Source organism: Dermacentor albipictus, chromosome 1 (assembly GCF_038994185.2).
Source record: "Dermacentor albipictus isolate Rhodes 1998 colony chromosome 1, USDA_Dalb.pri_finalv2, whole genome shotgun sequence".
NCBI classification, from domain to species: Eukaryota; Metazoa; Arthropoda; class Arachnida; order Ixodida; family Ixodidae; genus Dermacentor; species Dermacentor albipictus.
In genome coordinates, this window is record NC_091821.1 from 184642049 (window position 1) to 184669712 (window position 27664).

The window sequence follows — 27664 nt, forward strand, 5'->3', positions numbered from 1 at the left end:
AGTGGCTGACCTCGTTGAGATTGGGGCGGTGTGGGTGGACAGGGCGCGCATGGGCCGGTCCATGCTAGGGAGATTATGCTGTCTTTAGAGTGTGGTGCCTGGCAGAGAATGCGAAGAGCTTGGGGAGAAATACGGCCTTTGCTGAAGTTAGTGACGGCTGAGCGAGAGTTACACACGATGGTGTGGCAGGTGGGATCTAAAGTGGCCAGGGCGATGGCCACTTCTTCAGCCGTCTCAGCAGTGGGGGTAGTGACGCTGGAGGCGTGGTGTAGGACTCCATCGCGTGTGGCGACGACCACAAATCGTGTGCCATGGGAATATTGGGCTGCATCAACAAATGTGACGCAAGGTACGTGAGCAAGCTAGGGCTTTTATGATAGCTCCGGCGCGAGCTAGGCGCCGGGCCCTGTTATATTCAGGGTGCATGTTTCTAGGGATAGGGTCTATGTAGATCCAGCTACGGATGTCGGTCGGGATCGGTTGTTTGGTGCCCTGTCGCTGATGGTAGGTGAAGCCAAGCGTGGGTAGAATAAAGCGTCCCGTTTCAGTAAGGGTGAGCCGTTCAAGCTGAGAGCGTTGTTGGGCTTCAATGAGTTCGGAAATGTTGTTGTGAACTCCCAGTTGGTTGAAGAGTTCAGTGCTGGTGCAATGCGGGAGGCCAAGTGCTTGCTTGTAGACCCCTCGTATGAGGGTGTCGATCTTGTTTTGCTCGGCCCGGTATACCAGTTGAGGTACGCAGCAACGTAGGTAATGTGACAGATGACAAAGGATTGGAAGGCGGAGAAGGCTTTCTTCTTTGAGTCCCCCTCGTCAGTTAGAGATACGTTTAAAATATCGTAGGGTGTTTTGAGATTGTGCACAGATCTTGTTGAGAGCCAAGGCGTTGGAGCCGTTGGTAGAGATGGTGAGACCGAGGACTCGGATACTAGGGACGTGTGGGATAGGACTGCCATCTTGAAGGCGTAGGGTGATGTCACAGGGTCGGTGATCAGATTGGTGTTTGGGAAGGCGACCTCGGTGAATGGGCTTGTAGAGCAGAAGCTCTGATTTACCCGGCGAACAGCGCAGTCCGGTCCCTTGGAGATAGGCTTCAACAGCGTCAATCGCCGTTTGTAGGGCTGACTCCACTTGACCATCACTGCCTCGGTACGACCAGATGGTGATGTCGTCAGCGTAGATGGTATGGTTGATATTGTCGACTCATTGTAGTTGCTGGGCAAGGCCTATCATGACTAAGTTAAAGAGCATGGGAGAGATAACTGAACCTTGCAGGGTGCCTTTGCTGCCAAGGGGAAGCTGGTCTGATCGTAAATCCCCGGCCGAGAGGGTGGCCGTGCGATTGGAGAGAAAATCACGAATGTAATTGTAGGCTCGCTCTCCCAGGTGGAGGTTGGAGACCAGGTCAAGGATAGCTGCATGGGAAATGTTATTAAAGGCTTGAGTGAGGTCGAGTCCGAGGATGGCATGGAATGGCGCTGAATTTTTTAAGAGTGCAGATCAGCGGCTATGCTCCTCATCTATATATTCTAAGAAACGTTTGCACCCTTTGTGGCTTATTTTGTCGCACAACAATAATCGTCATGCATCTATTTTGCACGTCTTTCATTTCTTTACCGCTGCGCGCCCGGTATACTTACAGGTCACGAACGGCATGCGCGTTACTAGCGTGACATAGCATTCTCGACAGGAAAGTAGCGAGAGCAGAGCTTTCAAGAAAGTAAATGCAAGCAAGATAGATGACGATTATCCTTATGGGATAAGATAAGCCCCATGCAAAGTGTGCAATCTTTTTAAGAGTTTACTGCGGCTGCGCATGGCGTGGCTGAGCGCGGGCGCCCTATTTTGGAGGTAATCATGCGGCGGGTGCAAAGATTGTTGACCCGACATAACTGTTGGCTTCGTGTGCGATGTACCAACGCCTCCTAGACAGCAGGCCTGTGCGCTCTAGTTTATGACGCCATGCTGCTTGGATCGAAATTTTCAATGCCAAGCCGGCGTAAAGAAAGTGGTGACGTCAAAATCACCGCGGCGTACTCCGGAGCATCCCCATTAGATTCTATAGCAGTCGGGCTAGGTAGCATGACGTCGTGAATGGAAGTGCACAGAAACTGCGCTTCAAAAAAAAAAAAAGGCTTTTGTTTGTAATGCCGCCCATTCGCGTTCGCACGTTTCGCCTCTACACGCAGTATTCATTTAAGGTATAAATACCAAAATGACACATGCTTGTAATTTACTTTTTTCGGCTAATGCCATCCGGTGGAGCTTCGTACGGGAACTGCTGCTGCTTACCTGGTGCTACAACGTTGCATGAATGCACAAAAAACCCGCAACGAGCATTTATATAGAGCGAAATAAACATTTCCTCATTTACAAGGTGTCTACTTTATGAAATTGCACGTTGCACAGATTCTATGGAGGCTAGTAAAGATGGTACGCAATCATTTTTACTAAACAATGAAACTATTTCGCACCTTGAGCGCGCGCAGTTGAGAACTATATAGAAGCAAAAAAGAAAAAAAAAAGATGTCGCGCCGATCAGTGCAGCCAGCTAGCGTTCAAAAGGCACGCGCCCGAAACCGATGTGTGCTTCAGGTATTAATGCCGACGGCTTGGTGCGCTACGGTCAATTCGGCCGCTGGGCTCTATGGGAGTGTCCGCTCTTGTTGAATGTCTTTCTCTATGGAACGCCACTGAAATATCTCTAGAATATAAATACAAGCAATATAAATACCGCGGTGCATGCATAAACGAAGGAAAGACTTACTCAACCACCCACCAAGATAACCTGAAAATGAAAGGGAAGCTGAATGCAGCAATAATGAAACAGGGCACTTTGGGGCCACAATAACTATGAGGTGGTGCGTGGAAAATGGGAAGGAGTCATGGTCCCAACGCGGACGTTGGCAAGTGCCATTCTGTGCCTAAAATCGGATAGATTGTCGGCGTTGGAAGTTAACCAAAGATCGGTGGGCCGGTTGGCTTTGCGAGCTCACCGCAAAATCACAAATCAGGCAGTGCAAGGGGACATGGGTTGGGCCTCGTTTGAAGCGCAGATCAAAATTAGTTTTGAAGAAGGACTCAGTAAGATGGATCAAAATAAACGGGCAACTAAAGTGCACAAGTATCTGTTTACCTAAAAAGCATGGACACAGAATGGAGGAAGAGGTCAAGAATATTGGCAACCAAGTATAGGGTAATCGAAAGTGTAGACAATCAATCAGAAAGTGAGATAAACAGAGAAAGCGAATTGGATGCAAATAATGGAAACGAAAAACACCATGGATATTTACAAGAATGAGAAAGAAGAAATTAGGAAAACCTACACGATAACGCGAAGGGGAGTGCCTTGCTATTTGATGATCGAGCTGGTTGCATAAGGACAAAAACATACTGGAGCATAGATTCGCAATTAGATTAGGCATGTATATACTGCAGAAAAAATCCGGACGCCATTCAGCCCACACTAATGGAATGCGAGGCATTCACCCAGCGAGACCAGTACGTAGCGTACAACTTCCAGAAAACTGTCAACCAGCAATCTAGATAAGCAAGAGACGTTTAGAGTATCGGTGAAAAAAAAAAAAGAAATGCAGGGAAGAGACCGATATACGACCGGATCCATTACAGGCACCGGCGGCGGTACAAGGCAGGTTGAGGAGATTAACGAGATGTATACAAGAATGTTAAAAAATAAAGCACTGATAGCATAGCTGAGTAACTCAAGCAGGCTAGGTGACGATTTGTCGCCGTCTCGCTTCAAAGGGGATGCCAACAAATCACCATGCGTCTCATCGTACTGCGGGGCATTTCTACTAGGTCGAGCGCGTCGTGTCTTGTCATTCAACACGTTTTAATGCCGAATAAAACTTCCACTTGTTCTGCAAGGTCCCCATATACCCTTTAGGTGGCTGGGGGACACGTTCGTCAGCGCATCTCTTGTCACAACGCTCCAATTCGCCTTGCTGACTCATGAAAGGTTCGCTTTCACGTATTCCCACAATGCGTGGGATCTGCGTAATTTTCCTTTTCTTTCTGAAGTCAAGAAATAAACGTGATGGTTAAGTGGTTTATCAAACTGATATCTGATCATACATCCAGGTGCAACTAAGCGTGCAGCAGCTTTATACTCTTCTGGAGAAATGCGGCCGTATAAAATTATGATAGAAAAGAACAAAATGTGCAATCACAGTCACTTTTTTCGCGAAGAACTGCAGCTGCATTGACAAACATGTCATCATGAATCTAAAGGGACATTCTTTTGCATTGTCAGCCGTCGAGTAGCATGCGCTATAGTCTACCGGCTGCGTGGCAATGCAAGCGCGCTGAACGTAAAAGTCTCGACAGCCTCAGGCCTCCTTGCAACGTACACTCTTCGCCAATATGAAAGGAAACATCGAATTTGCGTTCAAAGTCGGTAATTTACCTTGTGCGTGTTTGTAACAAGGAAAAGTTCCATGAACGGGATTCTTCAACGGGAGAACATAGCAAATAAAAGTGAGTGAGGTTCTGACTTGCACGTTTGCAACAATCGCTGTTGGAACAACACATGAACTGTCCCCTTCCATATCGGGGGAGGGTGTGCATGTTTGCACCGTAGCTTATTGTTTGCTGCATTTATATGGCGGTCGGAAATTTGCTCCAATTCTGAGATTACATTTTCTTTGCAAACAAGCAGGAGCAGTTGTCGATGCTACTGAGTCGGAGTAATGTCATTGACAGATGTGCTCGCATTAAATGGCGGTTATTGACCTGCTCAATTCTGTTACATAGAATCAAGAGCACCGACCCACGTAAACCGGTTGAGTAAACTAGAACACGGTATCCGTGACGTATACACTACGAGGTTAGTACTGAACCGTTCAGGGTCACTTTTGGTAAAACACACTGCGACAACAGCGTCTGTCTGGCTTTCGCCGCAAGTCGCGTAATCGCAGTTCCGTAGCCTACTCGAGATTAAAACAGCGCGAACGGATCGTGCGTGCGATATGCTCAAAAACCACGTGGGCAGCACTGGATACGGCTACGCAGTTTGCCGGAAGCGCAACAAACGAGGTTCTAGCATGATTTGGCCGTCAGAAGCGGCGAAAGCAACATGCCGCTTTCGCAGGCTATGCTTGTATCTCTGTCACATGAATACAAGCAGAAAACTATGAAACCGCTATCTCGGGGTGAATAAGCTCAAGGAGCAATTACATTTGTGTATGATGGCCATAAGAAAAGGGCGCTGATGGGTATCCGATCGGTCGTGCATGGCTTAATGTTGCCATAGCAACTCGAGTGCTGTCGCAACCGAAACATGACAGGAAGGGGCGAACACCCAAGACAAAACCCGAAGACGCTACTGTCGCTTAATGTACAAAAACAATATAAATGCGACAGCATGTCGTACAGGGCATTCACCGACCTTCGTTCTTGGTATCGGCGCAAAATAGAGAGGGCCGGTGGCGGAGACAATGTAATCAAAGGCGAGGGTGGCGAGCCGATTCCGATACCAGGGCACGGTGTGTCCCCTCGCAATGCTTCTAATGCGATAGCATTTTGCAGATTGAAAGGCCACGTAATGTATTGGGTGCGTCCTCGGCGGAGCCAATGGCGAGGAGAGATGGAAGGGATAGGGAAAGGTGTAGACAAGTAGCAGAAGTAGTGTGACGCAGAGAGGCACGTAACAGAAGCAGCGCGCTAGATTCACGCGACCGGGCGGATCGGCCGTTCAGTCAACTGGATCACGCAGCCCAGCGCAATAGCAGCTGCGCACCAGGGATCCGACAGCCTACCAAGCTGTCATTTAATGAACAGTCGGGATTAGCTCAGTGATAAAGACCCGCGGCGCCGCACGTTTCAGCTTCGCTGGTTAACTATCTGTACTGAGTGCTTGGGCGGTGATTTTTTCTATGGCTCAGTCTGCGGACGAGCATGACGTGTTCAGTGCTGCCAAATCACGCCCCACGCAAGGAGGCCGCTGGCGAGCTTTCAGCACGATTCGTTGCAGCTCAGTCCACGACACACTCGCAGTGGGAATGGCCAAGAGCGTTTTGGAGCATATTTTGTAGAAGTCAAAATGATGATTCTGAATTGTTATCGGCCGGGCACTATTACTGCGCTGCGTAAACCAGCACGCTCGAAAAGGCAAATGCCGCGCGTCCCTAGCGGTAAAAATCACACAAAGGCGCGCACACACACAAGAAAAAAAAAAAAAAACGGCAATAGTTCCGTAGTATGCAGGTTCGTCATTCGAGCAATTTTATTTTACGCCTAAGGACGGTCTAGCTAGCAGATTGACCGAACAACAAACCAACTGCATTACAAGGACACACACATAAACGCGACACAGCAAAGCAGCTAACATGCAAAGGGGAAAGTTTCGGCTTGCCGCGTTCACCGCTCCCAACACGGCTACACCGCGGGCTGACTGCGAACATGCGGGAGCGCGCATTGAATTGGTTCAGTGACCCATAAGCTCATTTAGCTTTATGAATGGCAGGAGATGCGACGGCACTGTGCGCATAAGGTGGGGGCAACCCCCACCCTATGTTCGCCACAAATCTCTTCGCCGTGGACTTGGAGTGCGCGGCGCGTCCTGGAGCAGGTTTGGCGCAGTTTCTCTCATTTGTATCATGGACATAGCAGCTTTAACGGAATGTATCAGAGTGGAGCAATTGGAGCAGCATTCCCTCCACTGCACTCGTCTGCGGCTTGAACCGGCGATCGGTCGCATCGTGTGAATCCAGCCCAATAAGCGATGCCGATGGATAAACGTATTCAGAACGGAAAATAGCGCAAATCATGTTATTTTCCGTTCTGAATGCCACGCACAAACTAGCCCAACGGCAAACTCTTTAGGAGATAAGCACATAGGAAGGCATAGTCCTATCGCATTGCTGTCGCCCATGTGTAGCACGAGGACGACCTGGGAGTTTTTCAAGCTGTGAAGAAAGCGCGAAGAAACATGAAACTGTAATAGCTGAAACGGCGCATCTCAGCAAAGTGCGGATGGGCAACTGTCGGCCCCTGCAAAATGAGTGCACAATGCCGCAGAATGATAACACGCGGATAGCTCGCGCACGAGAACCTTGGCCAAGCTCAGTGAATAAAATAACGATGAAAGGCGTAATTTACTTCCGCAGGCACATGCGACTTCTACATATAGCAAAGGCGAAAGGAAAACTTTGCGTATACTATAGCTTAGCGCGTATGCCTTGCCCCTGTTCGCAAACAGGAGAACCACAACCGATGATCCAAGCTCTGCAAACGCAAAATGATCTCACGAAAGAGCCCTGGCGCTTAATAATGCAGCATTTTATTCACGGGAACTGTTACGTAATTGTGTACAAGCACACCCCACGCGCTTGAATAGGGAAACATGTCATACGCAAACTGCCTGTAGTGCACACTTTTGGCGGCAATTAACGAAAAAAAATCTACGTGTAAAAACGTGGTCACAGTTGCGGAACTTCACAAAATCGATAATTAAACAGCAATATCGTCGTCTGTGGCAAACGTCAGTGAACACTTTGCTGTAGTAGGCACCCTTTTAAAAATATGGAATGCGTATATATATATATAGAGAGAGAGAGTTCGTGTTGTGGACATTACACAGTATTAATAAGAAAAATAAGTCGCCAGCGGCGATCTCCTGTCGCCCTGGACATGCTTAACCACGTGAACACAGTGATAGCAGTGCATATCACTCTCACTGGCACATTATACATAATAAAACTGCGCGCTCTGGCTCGCAACTTAGAGGTAATATGAAAATAACTAAGCAGGCTAACCAGAGTTTAAAAACAAAATGAAGAAAAAACGCGCATTATCAAAAATATAGATATATGTATATATGAAAAAAGAAAACGGGCACCAGTATCCCTGAGCGCATGCCCTGGCGACGGCGCCATGCGCGCGACCAAGTGTCACATGCACAGTGGCCGCTGAATGGTGACATCCCGAAAGTAGCGATGACTGAGCGCTCTCTTCGCTGGCATACGGGCATCGGGGTCGGCGATGAGTAGCTTCAGGATGAGGTCTTCTCCGTCGGCGTCTAGGCCATTGATAATGTTCACGAGCGACTGTGGCTCCCAGCGCGGGAAAGTGGCTTTGTAGTCGGGCAGGTTGGTTACGCCGGGCCAAGAGTTCTCGTCGGGTGTACCGAGAGTGCGGAAGATACGGAAAAGCTGGTCTATTTCAGAGTCACCCGCAAAGAGTGCCTTTAGCATAAGCATTTCGGCGAAGATGCAGCCAATGCTCCAGACGTCTACCGACGTCGAGTAGAAGCGCGAGCCGAGGAGGATTTCGGGCGCCCGGTACCAGAGCGTAACCACTTCGTGCGTGTACGTGCGCGGTGGTAGCCCGAAGGCCCTTGCGAGGCCGAAGTCGGCTAACTTGATGTTACCTTCGAAATCGATTAGGAGGTTCTGCGGCTTCAGGTCCCGGTGCAAGATGCGATGAGAGTGGCAGTACGCGATGCCTTGCAACAGCTGCCACAAGTAGCTCTTCACCAGCTTCACGGCAAGTGGGGTCTTGCTCGACGCTGCTTTGTCCATGTGCTTCTTAAGATCCTCCGTCATGTATTCGAATACGAGGTATAGCTTTTGGTCTTGAGGAACGACATCGAGAAGGCGCACAATATTTGGGTGTCGAAGTTCTTTCAGAAGGGCGATTTCTCGTATGGCAGTGCTGGGGACACCTTCGGCTTCGCTCTCAAGACGGATCTTCTTCAAGGCAATAAATCGTCCGGTGGCCCTGTCACGGGCCTTGTACACGACTCCGTAGGTTCCCTCGCCGATTTTCTCGATTTTCTGAAACTTTTCACTGAGCGCGTCTTCCATGAAGTCCCGATCACTTGAATAGAATTACAAGGCCTGAGCGCACACGCAACCAACGCCGACTTTCGCGCGAAACTGGCGGTCTTCGCGGTCTTTGCAGTCTGCTCCTCAAGGTTGCTGCTTCTTTAGTAAAGATGCGTCAAAATACGTTTACAGATTATATTATTTATGCGAAACGCTGCTTAAATTATAATAATGTAACTTCAAAAATATTTTATTATATACTGATTAACAATATTTTTTTTACTTTCTTGTAAACCTTCAGGTCAGGGAGGGATAATTTATGAGTGTTGGGCAGGGTCTACTCCTAGGTCAAGCCAAGTCAGAGAAGCGGCCCCAAATTTGCCGTCTGATCAGCAGTGCACATGGGAGTGCACATTTGAATGGCTTCTAATCGCATGCTTCGCAACCCCCGTTGCTGAAATGAAACTTCTAGCACCATCATCACATCTTAGCAAGAGAACTGCCGCATCTCAATGCGCTGTTATAGCTGCTGTATCAAGGTGCTAAACGCTTCAGTGCAGGACTTCTGCTGCGACTGTCCGTGCACCAGCCGCGATTGTGCGTTCGCATGCCCTTGGTTATACTGGTGCACCCTTCCCTCTTGTATCGCAACCAGTGTTCGCTAAAGAAATGTACCGCTCTGCAGTATTGACAGTTGCTCTAGGCGTTGCTATATGCGGTGTCTGTCTGTTTTGTTGTGGCTTCTTGCTCCAAAGACAAGCTATCGAAGAACATAGTGAATGCTCTGACATCACAGTCTTCTACCGATCTACTGGGAAGTCCACGGCCCTCCCTAGCCCAATTTGCTGGTATCCGGCAAAGTTTAAGAAAGTGGTAATTTTGCTAATCGACGCCTTGAAGCTGGAGTTCGCTCTGTATGGACCCCCGTGGGATGAAAGCGAGCATTATCGAAACAAGATGCCCGTTTTCTCCGAGTTGTCTGCTGGTACCGGCGCTGAGCGCACCGTTTTGCTCAAGTTTGTGGCGGATGCCCCCACTACAACAGTGCAGAGGTTGAAGGCATTGATGACTGGAGGACTGCCGACGTTTATTGACGCTGGTACTAATTTTTATCAAACTGAGGTGCGAGAAGACAATTTGATCAGTCAGATGTTCAAGATGGGCAAGAAGGTTGTGTTCATGGGCGACGACGCTTGGGTCAACCTTTTTCCTGGAAAATTCGCCCGTGCGTACGCGTACCCCTCGTTTGTAGTAAAGGTAAGATATTGGCAGTTTTATGCCGCCGCGATTAGTGCCGCGAGCTTAGTGTGCGGATTTCCTATTTTAGGTACCTTCGTTTTAAGTTGAAACAGTTTATTGCACATTTGTCGCAGTCTATAAGTTTATGCACCAGAGAAAATGTAATCGTGTGAAGCAGTGTCAATGACGAATAATTTGTGATATGTTTAATCTGTAATCACATGCCCTTTTACTTACTCAAGTTTATCGATGCATGCACAGAAGTCCCTTAAAAAAATGTCAGTAAAACTTCATTTGGCCCTAGTTTGTACATAATTCTGAACTTAAACTTACAGCGCAAACACCTAAGACGGACCACAAGCACCACAGACGGACCAAGCGCGGTTGTGTGGCCTAGGGTTTATATAATCATCGACGACGAAGAAATAAAGTTGTTAGTCAGCGCCAGTGTGTGTCGTATCTTCCTTTTGTGGTCCGTCTTAGGTGTCTGCGCTGTAAGTTTAAGTTCAGCTTTAAAAATTGGAGCAGTAAACCAGTGCCTCCTGAAATGGCAACCTCACTGCTCTTTATGCGATACATACATTGCTTCGAACAAAGTGACTTCACTTTGCACCTTCTGTGGTCAGGCCTGGTGCTGTGTCTGTATATACAGACATTAAGTGTCAGTGACCAAGTATTAGATTAATTTCTGTAATTAAAGCAATATAATACGTCTGAGAAGTAAGTGCACATACTGGACAGTGAAATCATGTATCAAATACCTGTCACTGCAAAAAAAAAAAAGCACAATTTGCTCAAGCTGACTCGCAGTCGCAGCTTCCTGACGGTTTCTTTTGCCATTACCCGCCGTGGTTGCTCAGTGGCTATGGTGTTGGGCTGCTGAGCACGAGGTCGCGGGATCGAATCCCGGCCACGGCGGCCGCATTTCGATGGGGGCGAAATGCGAAAACACCCGTGTGCTTGGATTTAGGTGCACGTTAAAGAACCCCAGGTGGTCAAAATTTCCGGAGTCCTCCACTACGGCGTGCCTCATAATCAGAAAGTGGTTTTGGCACGTAAAACCCCAAATATTATTATTATTATCTTTTGCCATTGGTTACACCATTACTTCAATTCTTTTTACCATTGGGCAAAATGTAAAAAATTAGTTTTCATAGTTGGAACACTTTCTGAATTTGGTGCACATTTGTTTGCCGAGAAAAAGTCTTCAAAGTTCCCCATAAGTTATTCCTCTTTCCTGCATTTGAGTTTACATCTTTAGCTCACAATAAGCACCCATTTTTGTGTCTTGAGGCGATAGCCAGCCCATAAAACTCAATGTCATGAATGCATGTGCAAAAGTGTGCAGATGCAAAAATGCGCTGATGCCATGGGTATTCAACGTTCTGCTCAAAAGTGTGCTCAAACATTTTCTTTATGGCCTCCGCTGTGCCACTTTGTTTGTCATGCTTCAGTCCACATCAGGAGGATAGTGGTTACATGTAATTTTATTGAGACCCTCGAAGGTCAGTGGGACAAACGAATCCCATGTTTTGAAAAGCCATGAAGTGTCAGTGGGACAAATACGTCCCACTTTTTAAATCTATGTGGCTTGTACAGAACTAATTAGTTTCAAACGACTTATAAGCACCTCATTTACTTAAATGACAAAAAATTTCATGAGTTTTGGTTCACAAGGGAAGTGGTCGGAAAACATTTTGTATCGAGACCCTAGCGGGTCACTGGGACGTGTGCATCCTACTATTTCAAAGATCGTTTAGTGTCAGTGGGACAAATATGTCCCGCTTTTTAAATTAAGCATCTTTGTGTAAAGAAGTGAAATTTGTTGTAAACTATTTCTAAGCACCTCATTTATTAATACCATGTAAAATATTTCAAGAGCTTTGTAAAAAAAAAAATATGCTGTCCTACATAGGGCAACTGTGAGTAAAGTTTGATAACACGTTCCTGTGAATTGTTTGAAAGAACCTGTATTTGCCTCTGGAATTTGACATTAGAATTTCCTAAATGGGATGCAACAGAGCTGTTATGCGTTTAGATAGTGTCAAAATCTTTTTGTTACGTACCATGTATCAACTTAGCAACTTGCCCCCACATTTTCTTCAATAATGGAATATTTTTTTTTTTTAATTTCTATGCTTGTATAATGACTTTTCCCTTTTGACATCATAAAGAAGTAGAAAGGGAATGTTATTTTTATGCATGGTTCAGCTAATGCTTATATGAATGCGACAAGTGTGAACACTTTTGTACTAGATTTGCTAAGAATTCTGGAAGAATTTAGTCGATAAAGTACACCTAAGTAGAACAGCTGCCTTGAGGTGGCGAGAACATGGTCCTCTTCACACTTCTCAGCTTTAATAAATATTGTGTGACACGTGGTGCTTTTTCATTTTTTGATTGTGTACCTACATCATCAAATTCAGATGTCTGTGGCAACTGTCTTTTTGTTGCATTGCACTTTCTAAGCTGCAAATACATGGTGGATCTTTCCGCAGCTTCTGCACAACACATTCTGTATTTTTCTTTATCTTCATTTATGTCTTCACTGTCGTGGGCATCAGAGAAAGCTAAATTTTTAAAAAAGTTATAAGAAAAGTTATAAAACAAAACAGAATGGGAATAGTAGAATTTTTTTATGGCAGCTGTATTAGTTTACTTAGACATGTTTATTGGTAACTCTTATTTTGGGGTGGCAGGGGGTAGCAGTTTTTAAAAAAATATAAAATATTTCAAAGCGAATAGATTGCTTATTGCCATATTCACTTATGATGAAGAAAAATTGTTTTTGTTTACAGATACTGCTGTTTCTAAAAAGAGACATTGCAGGAGTAGATAAAAAATTGTGACACAGAGCAAAATGTGAAAGAAAGAAAACTGAAAAAGAAATATTCTGGAATATATTTAAAACAGAATACATTTGATGGGCTCTGATCTTACATAAAGATAAAATTACTCTCCTGCCATGCTGCAGGATTTACACACAGTCGACAATGGTGTTCTCGAACACCTTTATCCGGAGCTGGACAATCCAGATGGATGGGATGTTCTGGTGGCTCACTTCCTTGGCGTGGACCACTGCGGTCATTGGCTAGGCCGGAATCATCCAGCCATGGCTGCCAAGCTCACCCAACTTGACCAGGTGATAAGGTGGGCAGACAGTAAATAGGCTTGCATTCGTTTAATGCTTCTTGTATTTGTACATGGTGCACTAGCGCTCAAATCTTCTGTGGCCATTTGTCGATGGTCTTTCACTGACCAAGCAAAAATTGCAATGGCAGCAGTGGCAGCCACCATGCCAATATGTCGCTGGTTGATTTTTCCACCCAGCCACTAAGACATGGGTGGGCAATAAATTTGGAGAAAAATACCTTGACATTGGCAGTACATGACAGGGTGTGTTTTTATCCCTTCATTGGCCACATTGAAGAATGCAGGATGCTGCCACTTGCATTAGTTACATTGGCAGGCTGGACTCTAATATTTCTGATTCTGAAGAGTCACTGTGATGAGTGTGCACATGTGTGCTCTTTATGCTCAAGGTGTATGAAAACCTTTAAACTTGCCTCACAATGACAGGTCACTGACTGAAAGGGAAAGGCAATGGCAGGGACTGAGGGAAAGGGAAAGCACACAAAAATGAGGCTCCCATGTCGATCTTGACACTCTTATCTGCTGCACTTGCCAGTACCAGCTGCCATGTTTCTAACAATGAATGAGGTGTGCCATGTCACCGTTTTCGTAGTGTTATCATATAGAGAATTTACTGTTGCCATTGAACAGCATCTGCAGCCCTTTATGTGAATTTTTGCACTTGAACTTCTCTCATAATCTGGAGAGAAGTAATGTTTGGCAAAAGTGATGGTGACATTGTTCCCAGCCGACTGTGTGCAGTAAAACCTTGAGAATTCAATATCAGTTTATTGAAAATCCTTTATAACCTATTATTTCTTTGGTGCCCTAATTTCTCATGCAAATTTCACTATTTAATTTGAACGGTCGTCACACCTCTATCTACCCTGATAATTCGTTAACTTGAGCTTTGGTCTTTGGGACCTGCACTGCACAACTGGGAGCTTTGGCTGTTGATGCGGATACTTGAATGGTTTTAGAACACTGGTATGACTGCTGACTGCGCTAGCTTAATGCTGGTGTTAATCCATGCCAACTCTTTCATTGCAAATGTTGGAACAGAATGGCATGGTTTTACAGGTTGTTACTGTGGCAGTGGCAAAGGCTTTCTTCTCTGGGCAGCTTGGCCCCAAGTGCTGAGGAGCAGTTCTTAGGACGGTGATGGTTAATTCCGACATTTCAAGTTTATGAACATAAAGAAATGGAAAACCATTAATTGTAAAAGAGAACTGTTAGCATTGCTGACAACACATTGGTTACTGTGTTCTCAATTTAGTCACTCTAAATACATCTGCTTACCCTTTGTGCTAAGCATGCTGGAGCCATGGCCAGAACACGTTAGTATTATGCCAAGCTGTGCTCCTCATGGTGCACGCTTTCCTGCTGGTGACCCTCACTGTGTATACAGGGTGCCCCAGCTAACTTTAGCCAGAGTTTAAAAATGTGCGAATGCCACATAGCTGGACAGAACCAAGGTAATGTCATTTGTCATCGCTTGGAGATATTCAGATGATTTTTTCTTGCATTCTTCCTAATTACATAATTAGTCTTAATTAATTCTTCAACTTCTCAAATATTATACTTGGATGAAAAGTGTCAGTGAGAAAATTGTAGAGTAACAGGAAAAACTCCCGATACAGCTTTCTGCTGCTCAGTACGTGCTACATAAAAGTGTTTTTCTGAGCGTGAAAGGAGCCGCAAATGCAGGCAAAATTGCCGCGTGACTGGCCACTTGAGGCACTTTGCATGCATTTGCGGGCTTCTTTCACGCTCGGAAAAACACTTTTATGTAGCACATATTGAGCCACAGAAAGCTATATCAGGAGTTTTTCATGTTACTCTACAATTTTATCATTGACACTTTTTATGTAATTCTAATTTTTGAGAAGTGCATTAGTTAAATAGACTAATTATGTAATTAGGTAGTATGAAAAAAATATCTGAGTATCTCCAACTGACGACAAACAACATAACCTTTGTTCTGTCCAGCTAGGCAGCATTCACATATTTTTAAACTCTGGCTAAAGTTAGCTGGGACACCCTGTATAAGCTCTCTCAGTCCTGTTTTTAGGAGTCCTATTTCATGTATAGATAAAGAAGCACATATGAAGCATTACGCAATAATATTGTTACGTTAAAGCGACAGCAAGGATGGAGGAAGAAGCAGACAAAGTGAGCTTGTGTTTGGAGTGGCTCAGTGTCAGCGCAGCAACCCTTCTCCTCTTTTCATGGCTATCTTAAATAAATGCACCCCATTGTAACAGTTTAGGTAGAGGTGCAGGGTATAACAACAGCATTCCTGAAGAATGATGATGAACCGACATCAGAGGTGCTGTCCGTGGAGCTTCGCTGAAGTCGCCGAATTGCCGATGTACCACCAGAAATGGCTTCCAATGGCAACAGCCCGTTACCATCTTCTTGCGTCCCATGACAACCCTACATCGAGCCACAAACCTTAGCCGGAAAAGTCGGGGAAGGCGTAAACAGATGGCTCAGCATTTACCAACAAGCTAGTCGGTTCAGTGGTTGGAATGCCACCGCCCAGCTTAACAATGTTGCCTTCTTCCTCAAGAGAACTGCACCTGTGTGGCTTGAAAATCACATTGAAATCAGGACAACATGCACTTAAAGTGAACGTGCACTCAGAGTCAGTGTCAGTGTCTAATTTCAAAGTCTAAAAAGTTGCGAAGGTCACGGCTAATGTATGCCCTTTGCATATAACATTCTTTCCTACTACAAGGGCTGAAACAGAGATTATGTGGCTGAGTGCAACTCCCCTGTTGCCTGAAATGTCATGTGCTTTTTGCGTAAAATAGCAGGGTCTGCGCAGATCCTTGAAACCCTAAAAAACCTTTGAAATTTAAAAGTATGTTTTCAAGGTCCTTGGAAAGTGCTGGAATCCTTTCTTTTCTCCCTTGAAAACCTTTGAATTTCGTTAGTAATACAGTCTAAGATTTGTTACGTGGCCTGATTTCTGTGGCAGAGATCATTGTGGAGCCGGCAAACTCCCCACTCTAGAAACAATAGTACAGTCTAGCCCACTTATAACAATACCGGTATTAGCATATATTTTTTGTGTGTATTCTATGGTAAAATAAACCACTTACTAAAATGATCCCATGCCGTGTTGTTGGTTATAACAACTAAATCTGGTTACTGGGTGTGTACGCCAAAAAGCAAAATAATGCAAAATTCTTGGGGGAGAAAAAAAAAAAAGCGAGGCGCTACATCTGGCCTGTGTGCCACACTCGCCTTCGTCACACTGTCGCGCATCTCCCATCAACGCCTCCAACGTTGGCGCTGTCGAGGCAGTTGACTCGTTTTCGGAGACAGGAGAGAAGCGCGCAAAGCCGGCGATGCGGCGAATTCATGCCTTGAAGGGTGTTGGGCATAAAGGCAGGTGGCGGTGGTTTGCATTTTTTAAATTTTCCTTTTCAGGATTTCACTTTCCTTCTCTTTTCAGCACAGACACTCAGTAAGTAGCCAGATGTAATTGTTGTAGCTGATAATGCTGCATAGGAAGATTGTAGTAAACGGTTTATTTTACCATAGAAAACACACAAAAGTTCAGGATGCCAGGGCTGCTCAAGTTTACACCTGAATATTGTTAAAACCAGTAATGCTGTAAGTGGGGTCGACTGTACTTCTTTCAAATTAGGAAGTTTCAATGTCTGTCCCCTCTCCTTTTGGCACTTGAATAACGTTAGAAGGGGTTTCACTGAATAAAAATTTTAAACTTGCACAAGTGTATTCGGCTTCACACGACTGGTGCAGAAATGGATAACTCCACTGTGGGCAAGAGGCAAGAGTCACCGGTGCTTCGTACTGGTTTACCTCTTGTGTTCACGCTGCTTTCTTCGGCCTAACTAGGAACTTGAAGTGGTCAAGGCTGGACATTCTCTATAAAATTTCTGTATCACTAGTTCAGTAAAGCTATCCATAGTGTTTTGGAACCATTATTGTAGTAAAAAACTGCTACATAGGAGGCTGCTCTAAATGTTTGAAAAAGCTTTGACAGGGTGTTGAAAGGCCTTGTATACCCTTGAATTTTTGTCTGAAACCTGTACGAACCCTGAATAGCAAACATATGCACTTTTCTTGCAAAAGTGTGACATTGGAGAACAGTGTATTATCAATTCATGGTACTCAGCATGTTTTGTTGCCAAAAAAGCCCAAGTCACTCACAGTTAAGCACTGCCATGTATACCCATCACCAAAAAGTAAACGCCAGCTGTCCATTGCTGACAGCAGCCAACTGACCTTTGTGCTTTTTACAATAGGCTGTACATTCCCTCCCATCCATGTCACCAGCTGATTATCCACTTTATTGCGGCAACAGTACTGCCAGCTCTAGGTAGATCTCAGTGAATACATCTTTGACAGCACTTCTGCAAAACCTAGTACCTATCTTTAGATCTATGTATTTTCGGTATTGCCTAGGAATAGAGCAAACATATTATAAGGTTATGTGATTTCAAAATGTGTCAATTGTAATGAATGGTATAAGTCTGGTTGCCTGACATGTTGTGAAAAATAGAAGTGTGCTAATATTACAAATTTCAAATATGTATCAGAGAGGCCGTCCTTATTTCGTTCGTAATAAACGTGCGCATTTGCTATGCAAGGTTGTTGAATATTTGTTTCTATTTAAATTTAATGGATAACAGCACTAATAGGTGTCTATAGGGAGTAAGACAGATGCAGTTGATGAATTTTCCTAGTGAGTCTGCTACAGAGGAGTCGGGGTTGTAGTATAGCGGCACCAGTTCTGTAAACACATGGAGTAGCTAACTCCTGCTGAATAGTTTCCAGTCATTCAATTAGGATGCCTTGCCTTTAAGTAGCCTATGAATTTGTTTTCTTGATTTAGGCAAAGCAATATAATATTTAGACAATCTCACTATGTTTGCATGCCTTTAACTCTTTCCCTAGGGAAAATAGGTATTTCTTGTTGGTTAAGCCACATTTTTTTTTTTTTCCGTAGGAACTACTGCACTCAGTAATTTAGGTATTACATAAACAAAAAGCAGAATGAATGCACTTTTCATGCATGAAAGTTTTATTAGTGAGATGTATGTCATAAAAAAAGATATAAATTGCCAGAATCAAGATCGTGGCATAAAATTGAGCAAAGTTTGTAAAGACATGCTTGTATCCGCTAAGAAAAAAAAATGTAAAAAGAATTATGATATATACAAAATTTATCGTCGTCTAATAGGCACCGTCTGAAAAAATCAAAATTTTTCGTTGAACAGATCTTCCACTACAGAAATGCAACTGCAGGCACTACACTTGCGTGTGCCATGTGGCAAAGCAGTTCCTTGGTGTAAAACATTGCGGAACGTTGCATGTCTTGCAGTAAACTCTTGTTTTCCGCTCGATTTTCCTGTCATTGTAGCATTTCTTGCAGTTTCGATAAGTTTCCATGTTGGCGCGCTCTCAAGCACTCCAAATGACATCAAAGACGGGCCGAAGCAAGAGGCGAAGCCAACTTGGCTGTATCCGCTGGTGTTCTGTGCTGGTTTGCTTCGTTGTTGCTCTCAAAGTCAAAGTCCTAGGAAAAGGTAGCATCATCAGACTTGCTGCTGCTCGATCCATCGATAAAATCAGTCGCAGACGCAGCGGAATCTCAAGATCTACGATCTTTTTAAGCGTACGCATGCCGCTTACGGAGGTGGCTATTTTTGCTTTCTACTTTGACGATCGCAGAACTTTGGAGTGCATTAAAAGATTACTGCCAAGTGGGAGAAAGCGAACTACTCAAGAAACAAACATAGAGTCCTCCTCCTTTATGTCCGATGGTGCTGTGCATCCATGAGTGGTGCGGAAGGTCTCAAGAGCGGCGTTTCAAACCATTGATAGCGGGCTAATAATGCCCGATGGGAACGGTAGGAAAAGAGTTAGTGATGGTCTCTGTTGACATGCTGTTCCTCTGTTTAATTACTGTGATTGTTGTAGTATGGCAGATACGATCACTTTCGCTTGTTTTTCATTTATAAGCTACTCAGTTGACCGGGTGCCCAGCTCAAATGACCTCTCTCAAATGATGTAAATAAGGCTTCCTTTTTAGAGGGAACAGCTTTCTTTGATTCCTTTGCTCACTTTTGTGGTGGTTAAACAGAACCGCCTATATGAAGGCACCAATGCAAAGGGCTCATGCTTTCGTGCAACCGACTTGCGGCGTGCCTTTGTCACACTTTCAAGTGCACGTGGTGTTGCACGAGAGCTTTGGGGCATCCGAAGATTTAGATGCTGTGGTGGAATGCTTGGGCAGGACAGCTGCCTTCTTCTCCCACCGCTCTCGCTACCTGCAGCTGTTGCAGGAAAGACAGATGGCAGTCGCATTCCACGCTGGCACTTGCCCTGCTGGAGACAACGCACATGGAACGAATCTGCTGATATGTTGGCTCTGTTGTCTACGGATTTATACAATGAAATAACAAACACTACCAAATTATTCTCACTGCAATAAATATATGCCTTCAAGCGCATCATTTCTTTAATAAAGTGAATGACTTTCTAAAGGCGTTTGGCTATTTGCTTACATTGCCAATCTTCATTGATGCTATGTGCACAGTTTATCTCCATCAAACAGTCCCAATGTTGCAATTACGCCACCTTATTTTTTGACCAAATTGACCTTAATGTTATATACAAACAACCATTGTATACGAACCACCTTCATGTTTATATGTTTGTTAAGAAATGAAAAATATCTGGCATTCAGGTTAATATTCACAGGTCATCTATAGCTCTTTTTCTTAACTTTAGTATTAAAACATTATTTTTATGAGCATTACATGACGCATCTACTTGTATTTCAAACATAATATTTTGCATTGTGGTTGCTCTATATCAGCGCTATCTGGAACTAGGCTTTCTACATGGTACAAAATTTTGTTGCAGTTGGCAACGAGACATTATGTGTAATGCTGCCAACATCAAAGTAAGTCTATGAAGAAGCTTTTATTATATTTTATTTAAGGTGAAGTTACCTCACTTGAAAAAACACAGCATACATTTTTTACTGACACTACCATTGTCCGTGTACAAGTCAACTATAGCTAATTAACAAAAATAATGATTGTACCATTCATTATCAGAAGGCAAATCCTAGTGCTAGATGCTTTGTGTGCTTTATCACCTCATCTGCTGAAAGAATGTAGCACACATTTTCAACAGACATTGCTTGCCACTGGCAGTTAACAGCTAAAAATGAACAAATTAATTAATGTTACCATTAATTGTCCGAAATCCAATTCTAGTGCTAGCTGTTTTGTGGGTTTTATCACCTCATTCTTATCCTCTGCCTTTATGTTTGCTAGATCAGTGGTTTCAAAAATTACTGAGGACACCCTACTCTTGGTGATGAGTGATCATGGAATGACGATTGATGGTGACCATGGTGGAGAAACAGAAGATGAAATTGAGGCAGTGCTTTTTCTCCATGCCAAGAAACCTTTTCTGTCACCTCAGAGCAATGCAAGTTTTGTGGTAAGCTTAGATAGCCAACTCATAGCATGCTTAATGACAACCCATCAACTCGCAACTTAGAAAACTAGTATACTTTATTGTGCACATGTAAATATTCATGGCACACCTGGACATGAAGCATAATGCCCTTTCATATCACCTACATTTGTTGAATGTTGAATGACTTTGTAGTCATTTTGTAATACTAAAAGCTGTTAAATATATAGTTTGCCATTTTCGTGTGTTCTGTGCATGTATAACCAATATTGTCAGATGCATCACCTTTGGTGTCAAGCCAGTGTGCCGCCTTGCCAGTGGCACCTGCACATGTGTAATCTAACATTCCTCCAGTTGTTAGATTACACGTGTTCGGGTGCCACTGAAATTCTTTGATAAATTTTTTTTGTGTTTTAATAAAATCAAATACTTTATTCAAAAATGAACTTGCATCTATAGGAAATGATGTAACATGCATCTGGATCCCTAGCTTAAGGCTAGTTGGAATCCACACCAGTTATAACATTTTACAGTGGCAAAATGGGGGAAAAATTTGCATACACACATATATATATAATTTCACAGAACAGAAGGCATGCAATTTCTGCTACTAACTACAACAAGACCAAAAGAAAGTGTTAAAGTGTTTATTTATAGATTACAAAAGACTAAAGGATTGAACTCGTTGCGGAGGTTTTACCCTGCAAACAGCCAGAACCGGCCCTGTACGTAAATGCTGGTGATGCGCCAGACTGACCAGCGGTTCTTCTCCGTTACAAGATGGCTATATAATTGACCAGTAAAGGCACACAAGATGTAGGCAAATGCCACACAGTGAATAATAAAAATAGTATTGGTGTGTGTTTTAAAAGGCCTCTGACCAGGTTTAGGCACTGCAAAGAGACAGTTATGATTTGTAGATCACAAGTAATGATCCAGTTAACAAACACTTACACCAATGAACACCATGAAAACAACGAATATTTAAACAAAAGCCTGCGTGCCCTTTTCAGAGGAGCCTCTCCCCTTGCCAGCAGAGATGTCATGTGTGTGGTGCTTCCACATCACATGAGCAATGCTTGCAGTGCGCAAATAGTCAGCAACAGTGTTGACAGCTTGGGGATTCTTGTGAACCGTAGAGTGTGCGCAATAACTCTTGTTTTTTCTGCTTCATGGTCTTACTGCAATTAGCAATTGACATGATTCTTTCACTTGATTCTATTCCAGACCGAAACATCCAGTCCTCCTTCCATAGCCCAGGTGGATCTTGTGCCCACTTTATCAATGCTTTTTGATGTGCCCATTCCATATTCTAACCTTGGCTCTTTGATGCTACAAGCTTTTCCGGGCATTGAGATGGAGCATGCTGTTCCAGGCCAGCTACTGCCACTTTGGCTGAATGTTCAGCAGGTAAACAAACCAGCTCAGGGTAGACATTACTTTCTGTCTAGGTTCTGCAATATTTGAACTATATTCTAGTTACATCTGTATCATGATTGTGGCTGACACTTGAAGAGCACTTTTTAAGGTTTGAGAGGGCAATATACCATATCTGTTTACAGTGCTGCACTCTTACCTTTCAGTTCTTAAGGCTTAAGAACCACCTTATAACTTATCTACCTAATCACTGTGCATTTTAGCTGTATCCAGGAGCCCTATAACGTAAAGCTATTCCAATCTGTTTTTATTCCATAATCTCCTGACGTCAAATTTACATAACCACCGACGCAAGCATCGGGCAGTAACCCGCATTGTTGTTTGAAAAGCCCAATCAAACGCAGTCCTCGTTTATAGGAGGACACTTATTTTGCTTTCAAAGTGAATAGCATTGTCTACATCAGGCACGTACCCAGAGGGATACCGGGGGGCCCCCGAAATTAAGCAGCATACACCCCCTCCCTCGCCTACACCATCACTTCTCACACCACCGAATCAATCTTGAGACTTGACAGCTATTCGGTGGTTAACGTTTTGCTGCCTTTTTTACTCCTCTTGGATGATGGTAGCTATTGGCATCTCCTGGAGTGTGAAGGCCAGTTTTCTCATCGATTCGGTGCCTGCACGATTAACTCGAGGTGCATTCAGTTGTCACCATCTATTGCAACGGTCACGCACATCGCTGTTGCTTCGTTAGTTCAACCGTCTTTGTTTAGACTGATCCAGGGACCAGGAAAGGGATTCAGTTCGTAGCGAGCTGGTCTGTATGCAGCCAGAGAAAACACCAGTTGCGTTTAACTTTTCCTTTTGCTTCGTTATTTCCTCGTATGACGGCTCACCGCGACGCTGGTAGATCCTTGGAACCATATACCCATGATATGGGTTAGGTAAAATTGAAAATAAAATGATGCGAAAAATCATCTATAATCAAAACCCGCAATAACTGTTAAACCCATAAGCAATATGAACGTGACCCATTACCTCATCTGGCTTTTCCCTAATTGTACAGCATTTTTCGTGCATGCTCAGTGGCTATGGTGTTAGGCTGCTGAGCACGAGGTCGCGGGATCGAATCCCGGCCACGGCGGCCGCATTTCGATGGGGGCGAAATGCGAAAAACACCCGTGTACTTAGATTTAGGTGCACGTTAAAGAACCCCAGGTGGTCAAAATTTCCGGAGTTCCCCACTACGGCGTGCCTCATAATCAGAAAGTGGTTTTGGCACGTAAAACCCCATATATATAAAAAAATTTTCGTGCAAAATTGGCAACTGGAAACAAGATTAGCAAGGAGTTGAAAAATTAAGCGATCTACAAAGGGAGAGAGCTGAGACAATAGCCAAACAGGAAGGAAAAGTGAAAATTAACAAATTTAACCGTTGTTTGTGAAAATATTTATGGATCAACATCTTTTTATATAAAAAGGAAGTAGAGAAAATGCCGCCGGAAGTGGAGAATGCTTCCGTGTGTTTTGAATGACGCTTCTACAGTTATCAGTGGAGCCGCCTAACATAGCCACTTCTCTGCTGTGCTTATGTGGGTGTTTTTCTAACCTTCGGCAGTGGGAACAGTACGTCTAGAACCTCAGCGTCCTGCGTTCTGTGCTGTCGTACGGGACTAGTGGCCACGCATTGTTATACAACTTCCCAAATAAAAATATGAGTCAGTTTTGGCACTTTGTAGAGCAGTAAACAAGGGATCCAAAAGAACTGTGACTGTTCTGCAATTATATATTTCTCTATAATTCTTCCAGAGCTAATTCAAAAAACGCTACTAGAAATCTTTATTTTACACTTTCGCTTGTTTACTTGTTCTTGGCAGTGTTCTTCCAGCACTTCTTTCCTCTGCAAGTCCATTTGATGTGGTTCCTTGTTTGTCAGTTAAGTTAAAGGAGAGGTGTTTATTTTATTTCTCTTTTGTGGGATTACACCTCTTTATGGCAAACAGTGGGCGTTATTTACATTTGTACTAGTAAAGGCACCCTCCCCCCTCATTTGCATAGAAAAGTTACCTTGGGTAGGCCCCCCCCTCCACGAAAAAAAAAATCCTGGGTGCGGGCTTGGTCTACATAGAGTAGTTTTTCTTGTCTAATTAGCTGACACGAGGCGAGAAGCACGCTTGAGTGGAGAGGGTTTTGATGGGGCCGAGCCAGCACAGTGAAAGCAGATAACCGGATGAGGAGGGTGGTGCCGACATCTGCAATTGGTCCGTATTCCCTTGCTTAGCTTGTGGTGGCTGTTCAAAAATTGTAGTAGCGTGCAACGGAAGGTTAAAAATGCCGCTAAAATGGATCTTCAGCGCAGAAGATTTGGCAGAGTAATGCTGTATATGTGCCGAAAAGGCTCGGTAATGTTACATTGTCACGCAAAAATTATTATTACACACAGGTAAATCCATGTTCCCTGGCAGCTCCAATTTGCCCATGCCAAAGCGATCTGCGGGCAGTCATCTTCTATTCTTTTTGGAACAGGGCATTGCCTGGCTAATTCAGAAAAAAATTCAGTTTTGTTCGGCATATTAATGCGCCTTTAATGTGTACACATCACTTTGACGTGGTGAGTTTTCACGGTTTTATGATGTCGTGTGACAGACAGTCGAAGTGAGCACAGCCCAAGAACGTTTGGCCAATAACAGAGGGCTAATGGCGAAAAAGGCATTGAACCAGCAATAATTATGTTTCTTTTGTTTAGTATAATCATGCATAATCAGTGTGCACATATCATATCAAATGGGGCGTTTTCACTGTTTTCCTGATGTCACATGACAGACAGGCTAAGTGGCAGTGGTCAGAAATTTTTTTGACCAATCGTAGAGCGCTGATTGCAGAATTGGAATAGCTTTGCGTTATAGCACCCCAGCACTGTAAAGCTGAGCTGCCATATCTTCTCATTTTACTGTTGTGTCTTCCACTCATAGAAGGGACAGTTGCTTTTTATTAAGGTTAGAATTAAAATTTCTTATTGGATGTTGACTTCTGTATGCACTACATGAACTTCAATCACATCGCACAAATTAATTTATAGTTCCTTTTCTGCTAACGCTTCTGTCCAGGTGCCTGCCTTGGCCTGTAAGGCCATGGAAATTATTCAGTGTGAAAACTGTACAAGGGACTAAGAAGGGGATGGACACGGCACTTCTGCCTGTCATGCTTTTGTTCCTTTCTCCCTCTCTTTTGTTTGTCCTTATGGTTTTCACACTGTGAATCACTTACCTGAATTGCCATCTAGCCCATTTCCATACCCTGTTGCAAGCGTAGGCTAATCCAAGTTGATGCCAATGAGCAAACATTACAAGGAAAAGATTAGGTTGTGTAACAAACAAAAGCTGATGTATGCCCAAGTAGTGTGAGCTGTGGTAGTGGTGGTGTCATTTCAAGAAATAACTTACTGCCCAGGTGGCGCGTTACTTAGGCAAGGTTCCCAACACTCCCCTGCATCCAGAACTGAGAATGCAGAAACTGCGGCAGCTGTGGGACCGATGCCTTGATGAGCAAGGAAGTGCTGAAGCAACCAGGGATTTCATCAATGCCTCCGTGGCATTCCTGCAGGATGCAAGACATGCCGCCCATGAGGCATGTTCTCCGCTTTGCATGCACAAGTAATCTTTGCAGTACATTGTGTAAATGCATATAGACACCCCACATTTGTTCTTCAGAAGCCCGTGCAGTCAACATACTCGTAACATTCATTAGTCTGAAATTTAAGTGCATATGCATTATTTGTAACTTTCCTGTTGTTAAACCATTATTTATAGGAATGCTAAAGAAAAACAATAGGCTAAGCTGTGTTCGCTGATTTCACTTTGAAAACATGTCATATAGATGAACTTTGTGGAAAGTTGTTGTTTAGTGGGTCATAAAATAATGTGAAAGTGAAAAGTGGTGACACCACCTCAAAGTTCCTGCACTAAGTCCCTATGACATATAGTTTGAGGCCATGCTTGACCTAGACTAGTTAGCTGTTCAGCAGTCGAAGTTAATTACATTGCACTAGAATATATGTGAAATGTTATCCTGTTAGCCTTTAGGCCTGTTTCTGCACAAGGAGCAATGAAATGCTGGAAAACATACAAAAATATATTTGGCATACAGTTTGAGAATAAAATTCGAGTGAAGAAACTTGGGTTTAATTTTTTCTGCTATGTGTTTTCTATTTTTTGTGCCAAGGCATTGCTTCTGCCTTCCTTAAAAAAAAAGTTGACAGCCACTTTAGCATAGGCTAAAGGGGAAGACGAAAGCCTGTGCACTCATGAGACATTAACTCAATTACTTGACATTCTTATTCAAACGCGTTGTTACTTCCTATAACTTTTTTTTTCTCGGCGAAGGTTGTGGGTTCGAGTGCCTTAATTAATGGTGCCTTATTTAATTAACACCAAAAGTTGTGAGTCTGAGTATCCTATTTGGCTATATATTAATTGATTGTACCTTAATTAACTTAACCTTAACACCAAAGGTTGTGGGTTTGACTCCCACCAAAGGTCGGGGGCTCGATTGTCTTAATGAACTCTTATCTTACATAACTGTGCCTTATTTAACCTCTCCCTAATTACCACCGAAGATCATGGGTTCGACTCCCACCAATTGTCATGGATTCAACCATTAATGGTGACACCATCAATTTTGATGCCATTGAATGTGGGTGCCATAATGCTGGACAGTCAATTTTTCAATAACACCGACACTGGATTTTTCGACCCATGAATCACTTAAGGCTTTTACCCTAAAAAAAATGCAGAGGAATTCAAAAGAGTATAAGTGAGCAGTCTAGGCTGATTCATTGTTACCTTGTGGGTACCATCAGCATAAATTAAAATGCAAGCAAGTCAAAAGCAACTAATATACCTTCTTATGTTTCCAAGTTTACCTACATTTGTAACTGTGGCTTGATTCAGACTCCGAAATGTACATTGTGCACTACATCGTGCTTAGACTAAGTGGAAAATATGGCTTATGCAATAGCTCTGATGTTCTGTCTTCGTAATTTTTATGCCATAAATGTAGGACATTTTAAATAGAAATAAACTAAATTCACTTTATTGCCAGAGTGACAAAAGAGAGAGATTTGTGAGAGAAAAGTTGAGCGGTCGCCCTGAACTACTATATTCTAGCCTGCTACTAGCATTGGGGAAGGGCAAACATAGAAATCAGGATTGAGTTCATGGCAAATGTGGCAGGGATCATGGAAGTTATGCTTGCTCAACACCAACATGCTAAAACTGAGGCCGCAGATTGCTGAACGGAGCAGCTTGTATATTGCTCTTCATTGCTTCCTTTTTATTCAGAACAAAATTGTGCTGCATGTATTGTATAAAACAGATTACTGATGACAGTAGATGAACCTGGGAAAATTTCATCGAAGTAAAAGGTCGTGGTTTTCTTTTTTGAATTACTACTGAAAAAATGCCAAATTTTCAATGTTATGTGTTTCTAGAATTTTGCCACTGAAATTTGAAACAGCACTACAAAAGTGAAAGTTATGCATTTGGCAATGTATTTAGAAGGCAGCAATATATGCACCGAAAGAATCCCAAATGAACGTTTTGGATTTAGAGTACTCAAAAATTGACAAAAAAGGGCCATTTTCCAGCTTTTCATTCAAACAA

General features: G+C 43.6%; 2 protein-coding genes across 2 annotated transcripts in view; one reads left to right on the forward strand and one right to left on the reverse strand.

Annotated features, from left to right (window-relative positions):
* Positions 1-7273: 7273 nt before the first annotated feature.
* Positions 7274-8958, reverse strand: LOC135921950 (cyclin-dependent kinase 2-like). The gene has a single exon (XM_065456376.2). The coding sequence runs from the start codon at positions 8820-8822 to the stop codon at positions 7908-7910; it is 915 nt and encodes a 304-aa protein (XP_065312448.1). The 5' UTR covers positions 8823-8958; the 3' UTR covers positions 7274-7907.
* A 180-nt stretch (positions 8959-9138) lies between these two features.
* The window catches only part of PIG-O (phosphatidylinositol glycan anchor biosynthesis class O), a 51972-nt gene continuing 33446 nt past the window's right edge, over positions 9139-27664 (forward strand). The window contains exons 1-5 of the mRNA XM_065456375.2: positions 9139-10040; positions 12997-13172; positions 20480-20648; positions 21852-22034; positions 25455-25631. Of these exons, the coding sequence (XP_065312447.1) occupies positions 9453-10040; positions 12997-13172; positions 20480-20648; positions 21852-22034; positions 25455-25631 (1293 nt within the window). The 5' untranslated portion in view covers positions 9139-9452. The remainder of the gene's footprint in view (positions 10041-12996; positions 13173-20479; positions 20649-21851; positions 22035-25454; positions 25632-27664) is intronic.